The following is a 17,246-nucleotide window of genomic DNA, read 5'->3' as shown; positions in this document are numbered from 1 at the left end:
GGAAGAAACTTTGTTTCATGTGTCCATGGTCCAAGTGTTTTTAGTAATTTTTTTTAGTAAATATGTTTAAATTAATTCCTGGATTGCTATACAGGACAGTATTACGTGCTGGCAGATATTCAAGAAAATGCGTTATAATGATCAGTCATAATCAGTCATTATTTTAGATGACTTTTGCATGAACCTTTGCATGCTATTTGTAGTTATTTCTATTAATAATTTGAGTTTTCTTTATTTTTATTAATTATTAAATATTTTTAACCAGTTCACATATAGTGTGATGACTTGGATATTTACATTAAACTGTCTTCAATCTGCCTCTGGTTCCACTGTACTCTCTGGAGGGGCACTGGGGTCCAAGAAGTCTGAGTGTTGTAGTTCTTGTAGATACATTTGTGGGGTCAAAATGTGCGTGGAACCTATAGGGGACAAAACCGTAAAGCTCAACAAAGACATAATGCCATGCTAGAATGTTTATTAGAAGACACGCATAAACAAACACACAGGTCTTACTTAAAAATTAGAAAATGCTGTTAATTTTAGAGCATCTTATTATCTTAAAACAGTAAAAGTAAAAGTAATTTGCAAGTCAAGCCCTGCTGAATTACCTGCATTGCAAATCAATTTAAATAAAAAATTGCAAAAAGACAAAGCAGCAGGTACTCAACATGTTGGATCATTTACCTGTTAAGATCTCCAGTCCATTTCTTCGCCCCCTCATCCACACTCTCTCACCCTAGCCATGCCACTTGCTTCCAGACACTCCCACTTACTGCTTTTTCTTCCTCTATTTTCCATTGCCAGTTTAATTACCTAAACCACACTCCTTTGATTGGTGTGTCTTTCCCTCTGCCTTCAGTATTTATCCTCTACCTGTTTCACTCTTCCCCTGATCGGTTTCTCATCATGACACTTTGCACTTCTCCAGACCCTTGTTCAAGTATGTTTTCAGTAATTGTGTTTACATTGCAGGTAGTTTAGTATACTGAGTGAAATGTATGTACATATGTCTCTGATAGTGACAGCAGAATTGAAACTTTGTGAAGCACAGAGCAACTCTGATACAATTGGGCTGAAATCAACTGCTCAGAACATTTGATTCAGTGAGAACAATGGCATTTACTGCTTGTACACATACGGCTGCAGGATTATGGTGTTGAACATTTTGAAGTTACACTAACACAGACCGGAATTAATGATTGATGACACACAAACACTAACACCTGCCGGGCGAGTATAGTTAGGAACTAGATAAAGCATTTCCATAAGAAAGTGCACAGTGAATGCTTCCATGCTGAATGTATTGCTGAAGAATTGCTGAAAATAATCGTAATAGTAGTAATTTAAAATGGAGAAAACATTTGCTAAAATGACTGAACTGCTGAAAATCAAGGAAGTGTGTAAAGATTTGTTTAATTTGTTGAAACATAGTCAAATGTATCAAAATGGCAAAATATTGTAATTAAATAGTTTTCATTTCAAGAGCTGAATGAGCAGCTCAACGTTTTGGAAGTATTTAATACAGCTGAAATTTGCTGCAGAACAAGTAGTTTAAATTGAGAAAAGTTGAAGCTTTGAAGGAAGTGTGTGCAGGTAATTGCTGAGCAGTAAAATAGATTCTTTAACTAGTCATAATTAACTAATCAAATGTAGAAAAGTGATATTTAGGCTTAGGTTAGATTGGTGCTACTATTTTGTGTGTCCTAAATTGTTAACCTGGAAAAAGCGCTCATTAAGTAGTCCTAAATAACAAAAGCAGAAATCAAAAAGGTTTAGAGCTTAGTTAGTAGCACTAAAGGTGTAGTGCTCTTGTTGAAATGATTTACAGGAAGCTTGTGTGGGTAATTGTTAAATTGTAAATCTGTCTCTTTAACTAGTCATAATAAACCAGTAATTAGTTTATTGTAAAATAGACTCTATTAAAGCAAAAACAATTGGTTTGATGCTTTTATTTTAAAAGGATTTAGAGATGTGTGTGCTTTATATCTGAACTGTAAAATAGTCGCATTACCTGTCACAATTAAGCATTCAAAACCAGAAATTATGCTAACAAACCTAAACATTTGGATTTGTGCTTTTATTTTGAAAGGATTCAGAGGAAGTGTGTGATTAATTACTAAACAATCATATTCTGTCAATCTTTATTGAGCAACTGCTCATCAATTAAGTTCACGGTGATGCTCATCAGCGCCTCTCCATCGGCTGTTGAGCGTTGCTGTTTAATGCGCACTGGTTCGCGCAATGACCCGAACCCCCACGGTACAAACAAAGTCCGGAGTGAAACCGACACTGTCTCTCCTCCGTCGATAGGCGACCTATACCGATTTCCATCAGCTCCTCCCTGTCTGTCATGATGACGCCCCTTAGAGGAAACCCCTGGCACCTGGCGTGTGGGAGGAGACAGATGACGTAGAAGTGATGTAGGGAATCCCCCCGCATCAACTGAAGGTTGGGCTCCTGCGACCGCCACTCGTTATCCCGGATTCCCCGTGGGGAACAGCTGGAACTGCCAGGGTCCTGTGATGGGAAATCCTAAAGGCCGACGGAGGTCGGCTGAGATAGCAACACAGCGCTCCGCGCTCCACATCTCGTTGAACCAAACGCTGGTCAATGTTCACGACGAGCGCCACAAGATCTCTCAGTCTATCCGGAAGTGTGCACCCGCCAGCTCATTCTTCATCTCCTCCAAGAGACGTCGTAAAAATGATTGGTGACGGGGTTAAACAAGGAAGTGAGTTCCTCTGCGAATCCCTCAAATATGGCGACACAGGCAGTGTTGTTTTCGTATTCCGCCGCACCCCACTCTAGAGCTTTTCCTCCCAGCAGAGAGATGCAGTATGCCACCTTCTTCCCTTCCGATCTGAACAGCCCTGCCACTAACCAGAACTTTAGTCTTAACGCTGTCAGGAACTCTGGCAACGGGAGGCTTCCCCTAAAATCTGTCGAGGGGGGCTAACCTAACCTGGGAGGACGGGATCGAATCTAAAGATGCTGATTCACTGCCAATATCCCGCAGAGTACGCAAGGCCTCAGCCCTGGCTGCGGTGCGTGGGCTGTCAAGTAACGAACGAGCACTGCAAAGGCTCGGAGCCTGCCAGGCCTCCTCTCCTGCTGCTGGGTCCATGTTTGGTCAGTGTGTACTGTTATGACACCCCCAAGACCAGACAGAATGGAACCCACAAGCAGTCACATGCGAGGATGGCAGATACAAAATGGTGTATATTACAAGTACACCAAAAACCACACAGAACTGAGGGTCACTACCAGAGTAGAAGAAAGGTTCACTAACTAAAATGAGATGCACGGTCGTGCTGGACTAAACAAACTAAACAGAGATATTCTGCTGAATAGGAGTAACTACAAAAACAAAATCAGGAAACATAAAGTCACCGCACTGAGCAGGTAAATTATAAGTGTGAGTAAACGAGAATTCAAACACTGCAGACTCAGGCCCTACGCCTCTCTACAAAGTTCTAACGTAGCAAATGAACATAACAGGACTGCACACAATCTAACTCAAACATAACCAAATGTGTTACATGACGCCGCAGACCAGGGTCATACAGATTTGAACATAGAGTCCACCATGAACACACTGATAACTGGAGGCATCTCTATCCTCCACTTAAATAGTCCCCCAGTTAATGGTGCTCCCGGAAGGAAACCAGCTGCTCAGTGCTGTCCTCTGAGTTTGGGATGAGATTCACAACACTAAACTGTGAAACAGTCTTATTAATTAGCAGTCATTACCCATTCAGAGGCATAACAATGACTAAAAAAGCTGACAAATAAAATTGGTGCTTTTATTTTAAAAGGAAACGGAGGAAGCATGTGTAAGTAACTATTAAATTGTAAAATAGTCTCATTAACTACTCATAATAAACCAGTTGAAAGCAGAAATATTGCTATTAAAGCTAACGATTTGATTTGGTGTTCTTATTGTGAAAGGATTTGAAGGAAGTATGTGTGCTTAATAGCTAAACAATAAAATACTCTCATTACCTAGTCCCAATTACCCATTCAAAAGCAAAGAAAGCGCTATTAAAGCTAAAAATTTGGATTGGTGCTTTTAGTTTGAAAGGATTTAGAGGAAGTGTGTGATTAATTACTAAACAATCAAACAGTGTAATGAACTAATCAGTAATATGCATAGACTGAGGCTACACATAGGCTACACTTAGCTTTAGGAGTTTTAGCTGTCACTCAAAGCTGCAGCTGCACCGTTGTCATGGAGATGAAAGGCAGGAAATCAGGATCATTTTGCTCTGAGAAAGCAGAGTTGCACCCCTGCTAAACAGGCTTGTTACAGCAAAACCATTATAGTTGTAAAAATATAACTCCACTTTATAAAATGCCAATGGTTTAATGAGCAACTGGTATGAGTTTTAGATTTAAAGACAAAACATTGTGGTAACAGTTGCGATTTCAATATGTTCATGACAACCAAATGCCTTAGAGTGAGGATTTCTGGAACTCTCTGCACTTTGAGTCAGCTACAGACTAAAGTATAGGTCTGAGGGCTTAACCAGACCTATCATTAGAAAGAAGACAAGTATGACTATGAGTGAAAAAATTATATCAATAGCTTAAAAACTGTGGCTGTAGTGATGAGATAAAGAGAAAAGTTCTGTCTTAGAAAAATGTTTCTTCACACTCTAGCTGTGACATCACACAAAAAATTGACCAAAAACTACACAGTATTATAAACAGCTATAGATCAGAAAGTATTAAAGATTTTAAAAAGCTGAACGGAAGATTATTAGTTGAATAGCTGAAGACTGTTTTAAAGTTTGAACGGTGTCTGTAGCTTAAAGTATGCTGAAGTAGTTAAAGCTGAAAAAAGACTAAGCTGAAGAGGATTTGAAAATGGTTTCCATTCATTTCAATGGAGAGATTTTGATGAATAAAACTTAATAATTTGAAAAATATGAAAGATATGAATAAGAAAATGGAAGCACACTTCTTAAAAAGCTTAAAAATGTTGATGCTTGAATGTTTTTTGTACAGCTGTGGCACTTAAGTGTCGGCCTTTACGGTGATCCGTTTTCATTTTCAGCGCAGTATCACCTTGTTTTTACCGCGTTGGAGCATGTGTTACTTCTTTTTGGCCTATAGGTGGCAATCAGCCCCCACACTGGCCCCTATGACGCCGTACTAAGACCATGTTATATGGGCCCACGTAGAGTAATGTGACAATGTCTTGGCGGTGTAATGGTTAGTGTATTGTTTAACAGTCTTGACCCGTCCTTTTTTTTGTCCTGGGTTCGAATGTTGGTGAGAGCAGAAGTTGTAATTACTGAACTAATATGTTATCTCATATCTCATATTTTGGCCTACAAAAAAATAACAAATGACTAATAGGGATGGATGCCTGTATTATTTAGCAGATGATTGTAGTATTTAGCATTATAGCAGTCCAGTAGTATTTCTAAGTTGTGGCAGTTCAAAACCAAAATAAGCAGCTGTATGCTTAAACAGACCGAGTGCGCACTCACTACAAAAAAATCGCTTTTATAGCTGGCTTTTCGCAGACGACACATCACTAGTACTGACGTCATTGATGTTAAATGCACTGTGATGGAGTTATTTTTAGTTTGTACAATACTTTTAGTAAAAAAGTGACAGTATGATATTTCCCAATTTCCCAATCCAACAATTTAGCCAGGAAAGACAATCTTAATACTGTACAAAATAGCATTCGCTAGGATTAGATATTATTCAACATCAGTCATCAGAAGAACAACCCCAGGTTTTTTTCCAGCACTATAGCCAGGCTGTCCGGAGAGTCCTACTTCTGTTGAAACTAGTGTTTAAATCTCCATTAGTGTGTATAGCGTAAGCTAGTGTACGTGATCCCAGCTAGAGTGTGAGGGGACGTTTTTTAAGACAGAACCTTTCTTTTTAACTCATCACTAAAGCCACAATTTTCACTCTCTCAACGTAATCTTTTCAGTAAATTGTAGTCATACAGTCTTCTTTCCAATGATGTGTCTGACTATACCCTCAGACCTATACTTTAGTCGCTATCAACCTCAAAACGCAGAGAGATCCTGAATTTCTCCCATAGACTCTAATGATAATTTTCAGCAGACGTCTGGGAAAAAAAACAGGAAGAGAAAATATTTTGAAATTAAGACTGTGGCTACAAGCTTTCGTCCTCAAATATAAAATTAACTCCAGTTGTTAGGGGAAGCCTTAGGATTCATAAAATGAAAATATGTTTGTAATGACTATTATGGTTTTGCTGGAATAAGCCTATTTATCAAGGGTGAAAGTCTGCTTTCACAGAGCAGAGTGAGCCTAATTTTCCTGCCTTTTGTCTCCATGGCGACGGCACAGCTGGAGATTTGACTGACAAGTCAAAGTTCTGATGCTCAGTGTACTCAGCAGTTCCATGCTTATTACTGATTAGTCAACTACACTATTGGATTATGTAGTAATTAAGCGCACACTTCTTCTAAATCCTTTCAAAATAAAAGCACCATGCCCAAATAATGCTTTAATAGCAATATTTCTGCTTTTGGCTATGTAATTATGACTATTTAAAGTTAGATTAACAGTTTAGTAAATACCCACACATGCTACCCCTACGTCCTTTCAAAATAAAAGCACCAATGGAATTTATTACCTTTAACTGCACTGTTTTTGCCTTTGAATTGTTAATTATGACTATTTAAAGACTAATTGACAGTTACGTTATTACCCCCACACGTTTCCTCTAAATCCTATATTTTATTTATTTAATAATTATTTTATTTGCTCTAAGTTTCTAGTTCTGACTGAATAAATACCAATCGTTAATAAGACTATTTTACAGTTCAGTAAATAAATAACCACACACACACACTTACGGTGCTTTTATTCTGAAATGGCTTAATCTAAATCTTTGGCTTTAATAGGGCTATTTTTACTTTTGAATGAAATTATTAAATTTTAATATTATAAATTATTAGCATTTAGCGACTATTTTATAGTTTAGTAATCACTCACACACTTCTAAACTTCTAGACTTCTAAATCCTTTCAAAATTAAAGCACCTGTAAGCACATGTAATTTATTACCTTAAATGGCAAGATTTTTGGTTCTGACTGGTTATTATGACTACCTGTTAAACTATTACACAGTTAAGCAATTAACTTTCAATTTAAAAAGCTAGTCAGGTTTTTCATGATTGTCAACAATGTACCTTAGTCAGCCTTTTAATCTTGTCATCGTTTCACCTTGTTCATCTTTTTAATCGCTTTCATCTTTTTAATCTTTGACATTTTGTAGTTTTCATCATTTTGTTTTAGTCAACTTTTTGAAGTCAGCATTTTAATCAGCGTTTGGCATCATTGCGGTAGCATATCAGCTCTCCCACGTAATTTCTGAGAAATTACTTTTTGTAGTTAATTCATAATTTTCTCATAAATATGACCATTAATAAAAGAAAATAAACCTCCACACTCCTATAAATGATAGAATTCAGATTCCAATCCCCCATGTCGCTTAGCCCTATCCCAAATAGATAATTACATAGAAAGGTTTTACCTTACTGTGATGATCATAGTGGTTTAGATTTTATTCTATTTTATTTGTCTTGATTTATTTTATTGTACTTTTTCTGGACATCAATGTTGAGGTTTACAACATGAAATGACTTTCATATATACTATACAATAAATCTCTTATTATATTACCACTTCCATTTTAAAAATTGTGCAAAACCTAATAGCATCTATTCTTAAAATGAAGGAGAAAAATGAATCCATGCATTTCTTGGAGCTTGGACTACTATTATGGGATGAGATCACTAGACACTAAACTAATTAAACAATAAAAAAACAACCTTTTTATTTTAGTGAGCTAATCATACAGGGATATTTAAAGGCTAGTTCTAATGTCACTTTTCTACTTTTCTGTATAGTCAAACATAACCAATAATGTCATTGGTCAGATAGCAAGAAATCCTGTCATGGATCATGGTTTCCTGCTTTATTTTGTTAAGCTCCTGTTTTCTTCCTGCCTGTTTCTATTCCTGCCAGCTTTACTTCTAGTCACGTGATTCCACAGTTGTTTTCCATTAGTCACTTGTTCTGTTTTTTAAACAGCACCACTCACCTAGTTCACTTGCCAGATTGTCTGTTCATTTCACCCCTTTCTTTAGCCTTCCAGCAATTCAGTCTAAAGATGGTAAAATTGAAGCCTCGTGAATCATTGAGCAACTTTGACACAGTTGGGTTAAAATGAACACATTGCTCGACACCATTTCACGCAGTCAGAACAACGACATCTGCTGGTTGTGTGTGAGAACTGCATCAGAGCAGACTGACCATCAAACCCTCACTTATATGTGGTTGTTCAGGATCACAGTCCATGTTTTATTCTCAAATAAAAGTACTTTAATCATAGGTGTGTAGTTGTGTTTTTCTGTGAATAATAATATATCAGTAGCCTTGATATGGCAAATATGTTTGATAGTCAGATGTAATAGGTATTTGGTGCTTCTGCAACTCTGTTTATTACTACATTGAGGAGACATGTTTGTCAATTAGTTAAATCGAAGACATTTATTTTAAAATTGTTTTCACAGAACGTGGCTTTAATCAGCTTCTCACTACCTCTCCAGCTGTGGAGAAGAGGTTTTCCGACAGCACTGATGCCTGACTATTAAAGATGTTTTTATTGGAATTGTGACTTGTCAAAATGTAGTTGTAGTCTTTAATTATAGCTTGGACTTGTCATAACTAAATTACAGACCTGTGTATGATGTCCTGTCTATAACATGTTGACATATTGAAACAACCAGTCCTTTCAAACTGCATAAAAGCAGCTCAGTAGTCATGTGACATGTTGACATCTCTTGCTTGCATTGAACGCGCTCAAGACTCTACTTGACAACACTTCCGCTTTAAAAAATCAATGCCGTGTAGAGTAAGAGCTCTCGAGTTGGACATTGATTCAGTGAAGTCGTGGTTTTGATTCTCATGCCTGTCTTCTACCTTGTTTTTGCCTTGTTCCTGCCTACACAATTTAGTGTATTAAAGATTAATTCTAACCTAAGCCCTGTCTCTGAGCTGTGCATTTGGGTCCGGTCTCCTGCCGTCCCTGGCACATCCTATTGGTTGGCGAATTTTGATAGGATCCTCTCAGTTCGTTCAAAGCAAAAGAGCGAGCAGCAGGAGGCGAAAGCAAGGAGGAGGATTTGAGCAGAAGCACAGAGAATCTGTGCAAGGAGCAGGAAATCTAAGCACAATGTTGAATGTGAACAGAGCAAATCTTGAGCACGAGCAGAGACATTTTGAGTTGAGGGAAGCGTTTTGAGAGATTGAAAAACTATGTTTTTGATTGGAGATTATCTTTTCCATATACTACTCTTTAGAATGTCCCACCAAATAAATAAAAAGTATTTACTTAATTCAAAGTTAAAGTACTATAGTAAGAGTTCTGACTTAAATTATAGAATTTATATTTCCTGTAAAAGATCATACTTAGAAATGTATGGGGTGAGATCGCTATCTTTAATCAAGAACTTAATTTTTCAATTTGATAGTGCACTTTAATGATTTAATTACTATAGAGACAATAACAATTTTGTCATGTTCGCTTTTAAAACCCTTCCTTCACTTTAAAAAACTCTCTGCTTTGCAGATTTACTCTGCTTAAGTTCAAATCTGTAATTGTACTGTCAGATTTCCAGTGCTATCGCTCTCGTTTCTGCTGCTTTCATCATTAGCCAATAGGAGGAATAGCCAGGGCTGCTGACCAATCACATTATCGCTTACATTTTTTCAGCAAATCTGAGCGCATTTTGAAAGCAAAGGAAAGAGTTTTGAGAGCAAGCATTAAATCGTTAAAATGCGCTCTTGAATTAAAAAACGATGTTCTTGATTAAAGATAGCGATTTCACCGCATAGAAATGAGTCACTCTGAACCCTCTTAGTAAGCTGCTTTAGCGCAATAAAGGTAATTTAGAGTTGCAGAAGACATTAAATACATTTTTCTCTCCTGTCTCCTTAATAACACTTACCAATTAAAGCTTCCCACTTGCCATTAGCCTGAGTAACCTCATAGACACAGCGCATCTCACTATAGGTCATTCCACCAATGATAAAGACAATGATCCTGGGTCCTGTTTTTATTTCTGTGGGGCCTCTGTTCTTGTGCCAGTTTCCATAGCGAGCACTGCAGAAGAAAAACATAATAGACAAGTGTTTAATACCAAACCCTGCAATACAAATGTTTTTTTTTTACTTACTACAACTCAAAACAGTAATAATAATTGACACACAATTTACATCTTTCATGCTAAAATTATGAAAATTAAGTTATTAAGAATTAATTTAATTAAGTAATTATTTAGGAGTTTTTAAATGTTTCTTGCAAATACAGTACAATAAAACCCATGTATGTGCAGGAGACCAGTTAGTCCATTAGTGACCACTATATATGAAAGGGTTATTTTTACAGTAGTTTGTAGTCAAGCTATTGGTTAAAGAAAAGTTATTTATGAGTACAGTGGATTGACAGACTCACCTTGATGGAACACTAGCTTTGACAGATGCTTGTCTTTGGGAAATATACGGGTACTGCTTGGGGTCAAGTTTGTCCTCAATAGCATCCTATATAAAAAAATAATTTACCAAATTACGATACATGTAATAAAGTGTAAAAGTTGATTCATATGTAAGCTTGTTTGGTCATTAAAAAGCACAAAGCCCAATAGTGAAAGAGAAACCAGATCATTATTTACTTGAATAAATAAAGGTTTGTGATGTTGTGTGCTAAATTAAAGGCAAACTTTTAAAAATGTAAGCCAGATAAGAAACACTGGTTCTGATCATGTAAATCAGCTCACCACCAATATACAGCAGCAGCTGAGGGAAAAAGAAAAGATTTTATTGCATATTCCCTTGTTGTGGATGAGAGCAACAACACTTCTGATGCTGTCCAGCTGTCAGTCTTTAGTCGTGGCGTGGATTGAATTATGTGCGTAACAGAGGAACTTCTGGGATTACACTCAACGCATTGTACAATTATGGAAAAGGACATCCTTCAAGAGGTATGCAAAAGTGTAAATAAAACAGAGCTGCCTTGGGATGAACTATTGGGCCCGCAATGTACAATTTAAAAAGTGGATTGGCTAGTAGAAGATGCACAAAGAAAACTGCTTATCTCAGCTTATCACTGCATTATTCACCAAAAATCATATTGTGACAAATTCTTGAAAATGGAACATTTTGTCAGCATCATACACAAGCACCTCATAATAACAATAATAATAATACATTTTATTTATAGGTGCCTTTCATGGCACTCAAGGTTTCAAGGTCTAGACTTAAAAGAAGGAATTAATTTATGTTACAAAGATTTGGGGGAGGGAATTCCATGCCCCCATAGTCGTGAGTTGGGTAGAAGGGACAGTGAGCCGAAGGGATGATGAACATCTGAGCATATGAGTAGGTACGGTAAAATGGAGGAGGTCAGCAAGTTAAAAAAGGGCCAGGTTATGTATGGACTTGGTGAGTAACATTAAAAAGTATTTTAGTATTTTAGTTTGAATGTGGTAAGTGATTGGTAGCCAGTGGAGTTGTTACAAAATGGGAGCAATATAAATGACAGTGTGTTGAAGGCTGCCAAATTTTGTAACATCTGAAATTTGTAAAGGGCTTTGTGGGGAAAACCAAACAAAAGGCTATTGCAATAGTCCAGGCGAGAAGTAACAAGACTGTGAAACAGTATGGCAGTGAGATGTGAAGAAGGGATGAAAGCAGTTGACGTTACACAGGTGGAAGTACTCTGATTGTGACTGAGATGATGATAATTGTCAATTGGATATTAAAAGGGTGGTTCAGTGGTAGAGCGTTGGTTTGGAAGAGCGTAAGGTTGCAGATTCAAACCCATGCCAGAGCACCAACGGTACCGTCTGTGAGTAAGGAGGGAGGGAGGGCGAAACTTGGTTTGGTGGAAATATAGAGCTGGGTGTCAGCTGCATAAGGGTGAAAATTATAATGATAATGGCAAAATACATGACCAAGAGGGAGTATGTAGATGTAGAGTATGTAAAGAGCAGAGTGCTGGGCACACCAGAGGTAACTGGGATTGGGTGTGATGTCAATGATGTCAACTGGATAAACTGTGTGCAGTCAGAGAGATACGATAAAAAAACACTTAAGGGGTGTGGATGATGCCAATAATGGGGAGTACATCAGAGATAATAAAGGCAACTTTCGATCAACTCAGGTTTTGACAGCTCTAGGTCAAAGGTCACTTGATCTTTTCACCGTTGAACTTGCCATGTCAGAGTGCACTTGATCTTTAACACCGAGTGTCAGAGTGCACTTGAACTTTAACACAGAGTGTCAAAGTGTACCTACTCTTTGACTCCAAATGTCAAAGTGTACCTGTTCTTTGACCCGGAGAGTCAAAGGTCTGCCGATCTTTAATCCACCGTCATCGGAACGCCGTTATGTATGCAGATATATTATATATATGAGCCACCGGTGCTTTCTGTGTATCTTCCTTTAGGCTGTGCTCTCTGTATCACTGGGGTCTCGCATTCCTCTGCGTGTGTATTTGAGTTAACAGGCCTGCGTTCTGTCGCACATTAAGCGCCGACATTTAATGTTGTGTTTGACCGTCCGATTATTTATGGTCCACGTCTGCCTTTTACCCCCGGTCTCTGGCTCTTTCCTATATGATCCCTCAACAGACTCAAAGTCATAAACCTGATTAGGCATCAAGGGGGCCTGTGTTGTCTTAGAAAGAGCAGATTTTGAAACAGGGATCTTGCATATGTAGTATTAGAGTGTGCTGTTGGTGTACAACGACAACATCCGCAACATGTATGCAATGCAACACACACACACACACACACACACACGCACTGTAATAGGGGGGAAAAATCATTCTCATTCAACTCAACTCAACTGAACTCAACAAACAAACTCTCACCCTCTCAAGGTTCTGTCGCACATTAAGCGCCGACATTTAATGTTGTGTTTGACCGTCCGATTATTTATGGTCCACGTCTGCCTTTTACCCCCGGTCTCTGGCTCTTTCCTATATGATCCCACAACCCCTAAAGTCATAAAGCTAATGCATCACATCTTTGAAACTTGGTGTCCCACCCCTTCGGATAGCATGGCACCCCCGCATGCAGGAGTGAGAATGTTAACATCTTCACCCCCGGTGCAATAAGGCGATTCCACCAGGCGCCGGGAGAAAAAAACAGGTGGTTAAAAAACACAACGTTATAACACCTATCGGTACATGAGTATACAAAATACTGCTTAACCCGTTACACCGCAGGAGTGTTTGGAGGAGCCCTCCTTGGAAATACAGGGTAGAGGGTGTTAGGGCATCATCGAGGGCTAGGTTGATTTGTTATGCAAAACAAGAGGTGTAAGGGGGTAATTCAAGAGTCACACACTCTGGATTTCTAGTAGTATTTAGAGCGTATATAGTCTAATCTATAACATAATATGATGACGATGATACGAATTACCGTTTTAACATTGCAGGATTATCCTAAGGAATCCTCCTTGAAAAGACAATATAAAAAGTGGAGAGGTGTTAAGGAGGGATAGGGCCTTAGCAGGAGGGGGGTCGGGGTGTTGTAAAATCATTTGATCAGTTTCTGGGTGACTTTTATGGAGAAACCTGGTATAAATATAGGCGGAGTTGAAGTGCCAGAATCAACCCGAACCCAGGCCTTCACGCTAGATCTTTGTCGGACGTTGAAGCAGCGGTATGATTCGAGGTAAAGCTCCGGCGGATCTCATTTCTTTGATTCTCCTGAAATTATGCGCAAACAAATTTCGTCCGCGTCAGCTCCTGCATCTCACGCCGCTCGCAGGGCGAGCGTCTGCCAGACAGCGCTAGACTCTGTAAGTATGACCTCTTTTGCAAAATCAACCATTATTAGACTGTAGAACGCTTTGAAAAGGTTTTCTTTTTTGGCAGATCGTCTTGCGCTACAGCGTCGCCAGAGCGGAAAATTCCAACTGCAGTATAGGCGCCAGGTGGCTCAACAAGCATTCAACGCCTTCCCGACCGGAGCGGCCCTTAGATTCGTCGGTCATTTATTATATAATATAAGCCGATCAACATTTGAGCGTGCTGAAAATAACAGCTTTTTTATTTTTTCTGATAAAAGACGCTGAGATCCATCAGCCGCCATGGACCGATCACAGTCTCGACGGTGAGTACGGATATTGTGAAGCATGATTATATTCTTTTTATTCCGCCGGTTCTGCTGAAATAAACTCTCCTTTTTATTCACGCAGTATCAGACGACGTGCTTCTGGAGGTGTCACCGGACCCCGGAGAGATATTTACTGCCGGCAAGTGTGTCGTCAATGCGTCGCCACCCAGCTCGGAGCCGCTGCAGCAGCCACAAGAACAACAACAAGAACAGCGGATCCACGAAGAGGAGTGTCTAATCGGCGAGTTGGAGCACGTGTTGTCCAGACAGCCAAGCGTGGAGCCTTCAACTTCCGAGAGCGGGGCCCCTGTGCTTCTAGCGGTCCGGGACTACGAGGGAGGAGGCGGTTCCGAGGATCGAGGCTGCTCTTTAATAGGGCCATTGAGCACAGATTTGAGAGCGTCATCTGGAATGTTATTGAGCGGAGTCTGATGATGAATGATTTGCTCCGCACGCTGATGTGAAAACTGTGCTGGAATGTCACTCATTTCAATATTAAACAACAAGATGGCTGATGAAAACTCTGATCTCAATGATTTACAAGCCGAATTAGAAGATGTGTTAACTTTGATATCCAATGGCCAAAGAGGGGTTCGTGGTGTGAATATAACCACCAAGCATTTTGATCGGTTGGATGAATTGGTGAATGATTTGAATGATGGTGGCGAAAGTTGGAAGTGTGTCTCCGGTCTACTCCCCGAATCGCGACTATGACTTTCCTAGCGGGGGTGATGAGTATGTTTCTGATTTTGATCGATTAGAACAGTCTGTAAACCGCTTCATTGAAAGACTGCAAAATCCCAGCAGGAGAAATAATGAACTCCCGTCAGAGGAGGGCGCAACCGTGTGTGGAGACAATGACGATGCTCCGGAAGGAGCTCCTCCGAGCAGAGACGGCAGCCCGGAAGCACCCCTCAACGGACCCCCGACGCGGCGCAGAGGGGAAGCGGGCCCTCAAATGAAACCAGGATTGTAACCAGAAAAAGTTTCAATAACTTTGAAATAAGGCGATTGCTTAATATCGAGCAGACGGACGAGGTTGATTACGGACACTTTTACGGGACTGTTATGGGGAATGTTGCCGAGATGGTGCAGCAGGCTTTAAATCAGACTGTTGTGTCAGTCGCGGACGGCGTGGATTTTTCCCAATTTCAGGACCTGTTGGACGGCGCTGTTCAATCCAATATGAAAGTGTTGACGGACAGCAGCTTGGAGCTGGTGATTCAGGTGGTGTGCAACCCCCGAGGGGGTGGTAAAAGGCTGTTGGCAAAGACCCTAGACTGCGAAATTGTTCAAAAGAAGCAGAGGTTCATGTACATTGTCAACAATCGGAATAATGACCTCTGTTTTACCATCAACCTGGCGCATCTGCTCTATCTAGGAATCACAGACGCCGAGGCTGAAAGGAGGGGGCACGATCTTCAGCAATGGGCCGGTTTAACAGCGCAGACGCCGGTGTGTTTCACAGACGTGGAGAAGTTTGAAGAGCTTGTTCAGCGTCAGATTGTAATCTTTTACAGAACAGATTTGAAGGGCCTCAACACGTTTCACACTGCAAAGCAGCGGCCTGGTAAACCTTTATACATGATTCTTTTCGAGAATCATTATTACGGTCTAAAGAACGCCTGCGCTTTCATAGGAACGAGATATTTGTGCAGTCATTGCTACACCGGTTATGATGGGTTGCTGAATCATAAATGCGAGGGGCGTTGTAACGTGTGTCTTGATGCTGCATGCGCAGCCACGCGTCCAGCAGCCGGTGGGGGCGTACTGTGTGAATATTGCAACCGTTGGTGTGCCTCGGCCTTTTGTCTTGCAAAACACGGGGAGAAGGTGTGGCGCCCCGAAGCACGCGAGCATATGTGACATGCACAAAAAATGTTGCCGCTGCGGCCTCTTGTATTACATCTCCCTTATTAAAATACCAAAGCCGCACGACTTTTACGTCTGCGTGATGAGGGGCAACAATAGCCGCCAGTGGGGCTGTTACAGGCCCGACTTCTTTTGAGCACCATGGTGTCACTGGGGATCAGCCCTCACGTTGTAATACAGGGGTCTAAACTGGTATTGTTCACAAAGCCTCATTTTAATCTCAAATTTATAGATTCCATGAGCTTTCTACCTTTCCCTCTGGCCTCCCTGCCAAAAGCTCTGGGCTTTGAGGATGCTGAAAAGGGTCACTTTCCTCACAAGTTCAGCTCTAAGGAGAATCTGAATTATGTCGGACCATACCCTGCTCCTGAATATTACGGTTGTCAGCAAATGACTCCAAAGAAACGCAAGGATTTTATGGCGTGGTACACCCTAGTTTCCGTTTAATGACGTTTAATTTTAAAACGGAGGCAAAGCGCTACTGCCAAAATGACACAGAGATTCTCATGAAAACGTGCTTTGCATGAGTGTTTTGTGAACAAGACGGCTCTAGACCCCTTCAAGCAAGCAACCATCGCCTCCGCATGTATCTTTGTTTTCAGAACATGTTTTCTTAAAGAAAACACTCTCGCCATTCCCTGTCCGTACGACTACAAGTATAGGTGCAAGCGCTTTTCAGACGCGTGCGTGCAGTGGGTAGAATGGGTGATGTTCAGGGACGAAGTGTTTATCCAGCACGCTCTAAACGGAGGTGAACGGAGCTTTGGACGCTTGTAGGTGGACGGCTATTGTGAGTCAGGCGGGGTGAAGGTCGCGTATGAATTTCTGGAATGCTTCTACCACGGTTGCTTGGAGTGTTTCACAGGCAGCCGCGTTCACGCCTTAACGGGGAAAACTTTTGAAAGAATGCACGTTGAGACGCAGGAGAGATTGACAGAGTTGAGGTCAGAGTATGGGCTCCGTGTGATTACCATGAAGGAGCCCAACTGGGATCTGCTGAAAAAGTCTCACCAGGGTGTGAAAGCGTTCCTGAAAGCCTACAAGGCCCCTGAGCCTCTAGCCCCACGCGATGCTCTGTACAGGGGGCAGGCGCACATGCCCTGTGACGTTGAGATACTCTGCGGGAGAAGATGAGATTGTGAGATACGTTGATTTTACATCCCTGTATCCTTACGTCAACTACACGTGT

General features: G+C 40.4%; 1 protein-coding gene across 8 annotated transcripts in view; it reads right to left on the bottom strand.

The window, feature by feature from the left end:
* stxbp1b (syntaxin binding protein 1b) overlaps positions 1-17,246 on the bottom strand; it is a 160,048-nt gene that overhangs the window by 21,516 nt on the left and 121,286 nt on the right. For 6 of the 8 annotated variants that reach the window (XM_055504157.1, XM_055504154.1, XM_055504156.1 and 3 more), the window contains 3 exons: positions 10,516-10,601; positions 10,010-10,164; positions 298-419 (listed from right to left, as the gene is read on the bottom strand). The exons of 1 other annotated variant lie outside the window; for it this stretch is intronic. In XM_055504157.1, the coding sequence (XP_055360132.1) occupies positions 310-419; positions 10,010-10,164; positions 10,516-10,601 (351 nt within the window). In that variant the 3' untranslated portion in view covers positions 298-309. The remainder of the gene's footprint in view (positions 1-297; positions 420-10,009; positions 10,165-10,515; positions 10,602-17,246) is intronic. One more of the 8 variants, XM_055504163.1, reaches the window with a different exon arrangement.

The sequence above is a fragment of the Betta splendens genome, chromosome 19, assembly GCF_900634795.4.
Source record: "Betta splendens chromosome 19, fBetSpl5.4, whole genome shotgun sequence".
Classification (NCBI taxonomy): Eukaryota; Metazoa; Chordata; class Actinopteri; order Anabantiformes; family Osphronemidae; genus Betta; species Betta splendens.
Note: the sequence above shows the minus strand (reverse complement) of the source record. Positions and strands in the feature narration are given on the sequence as shown.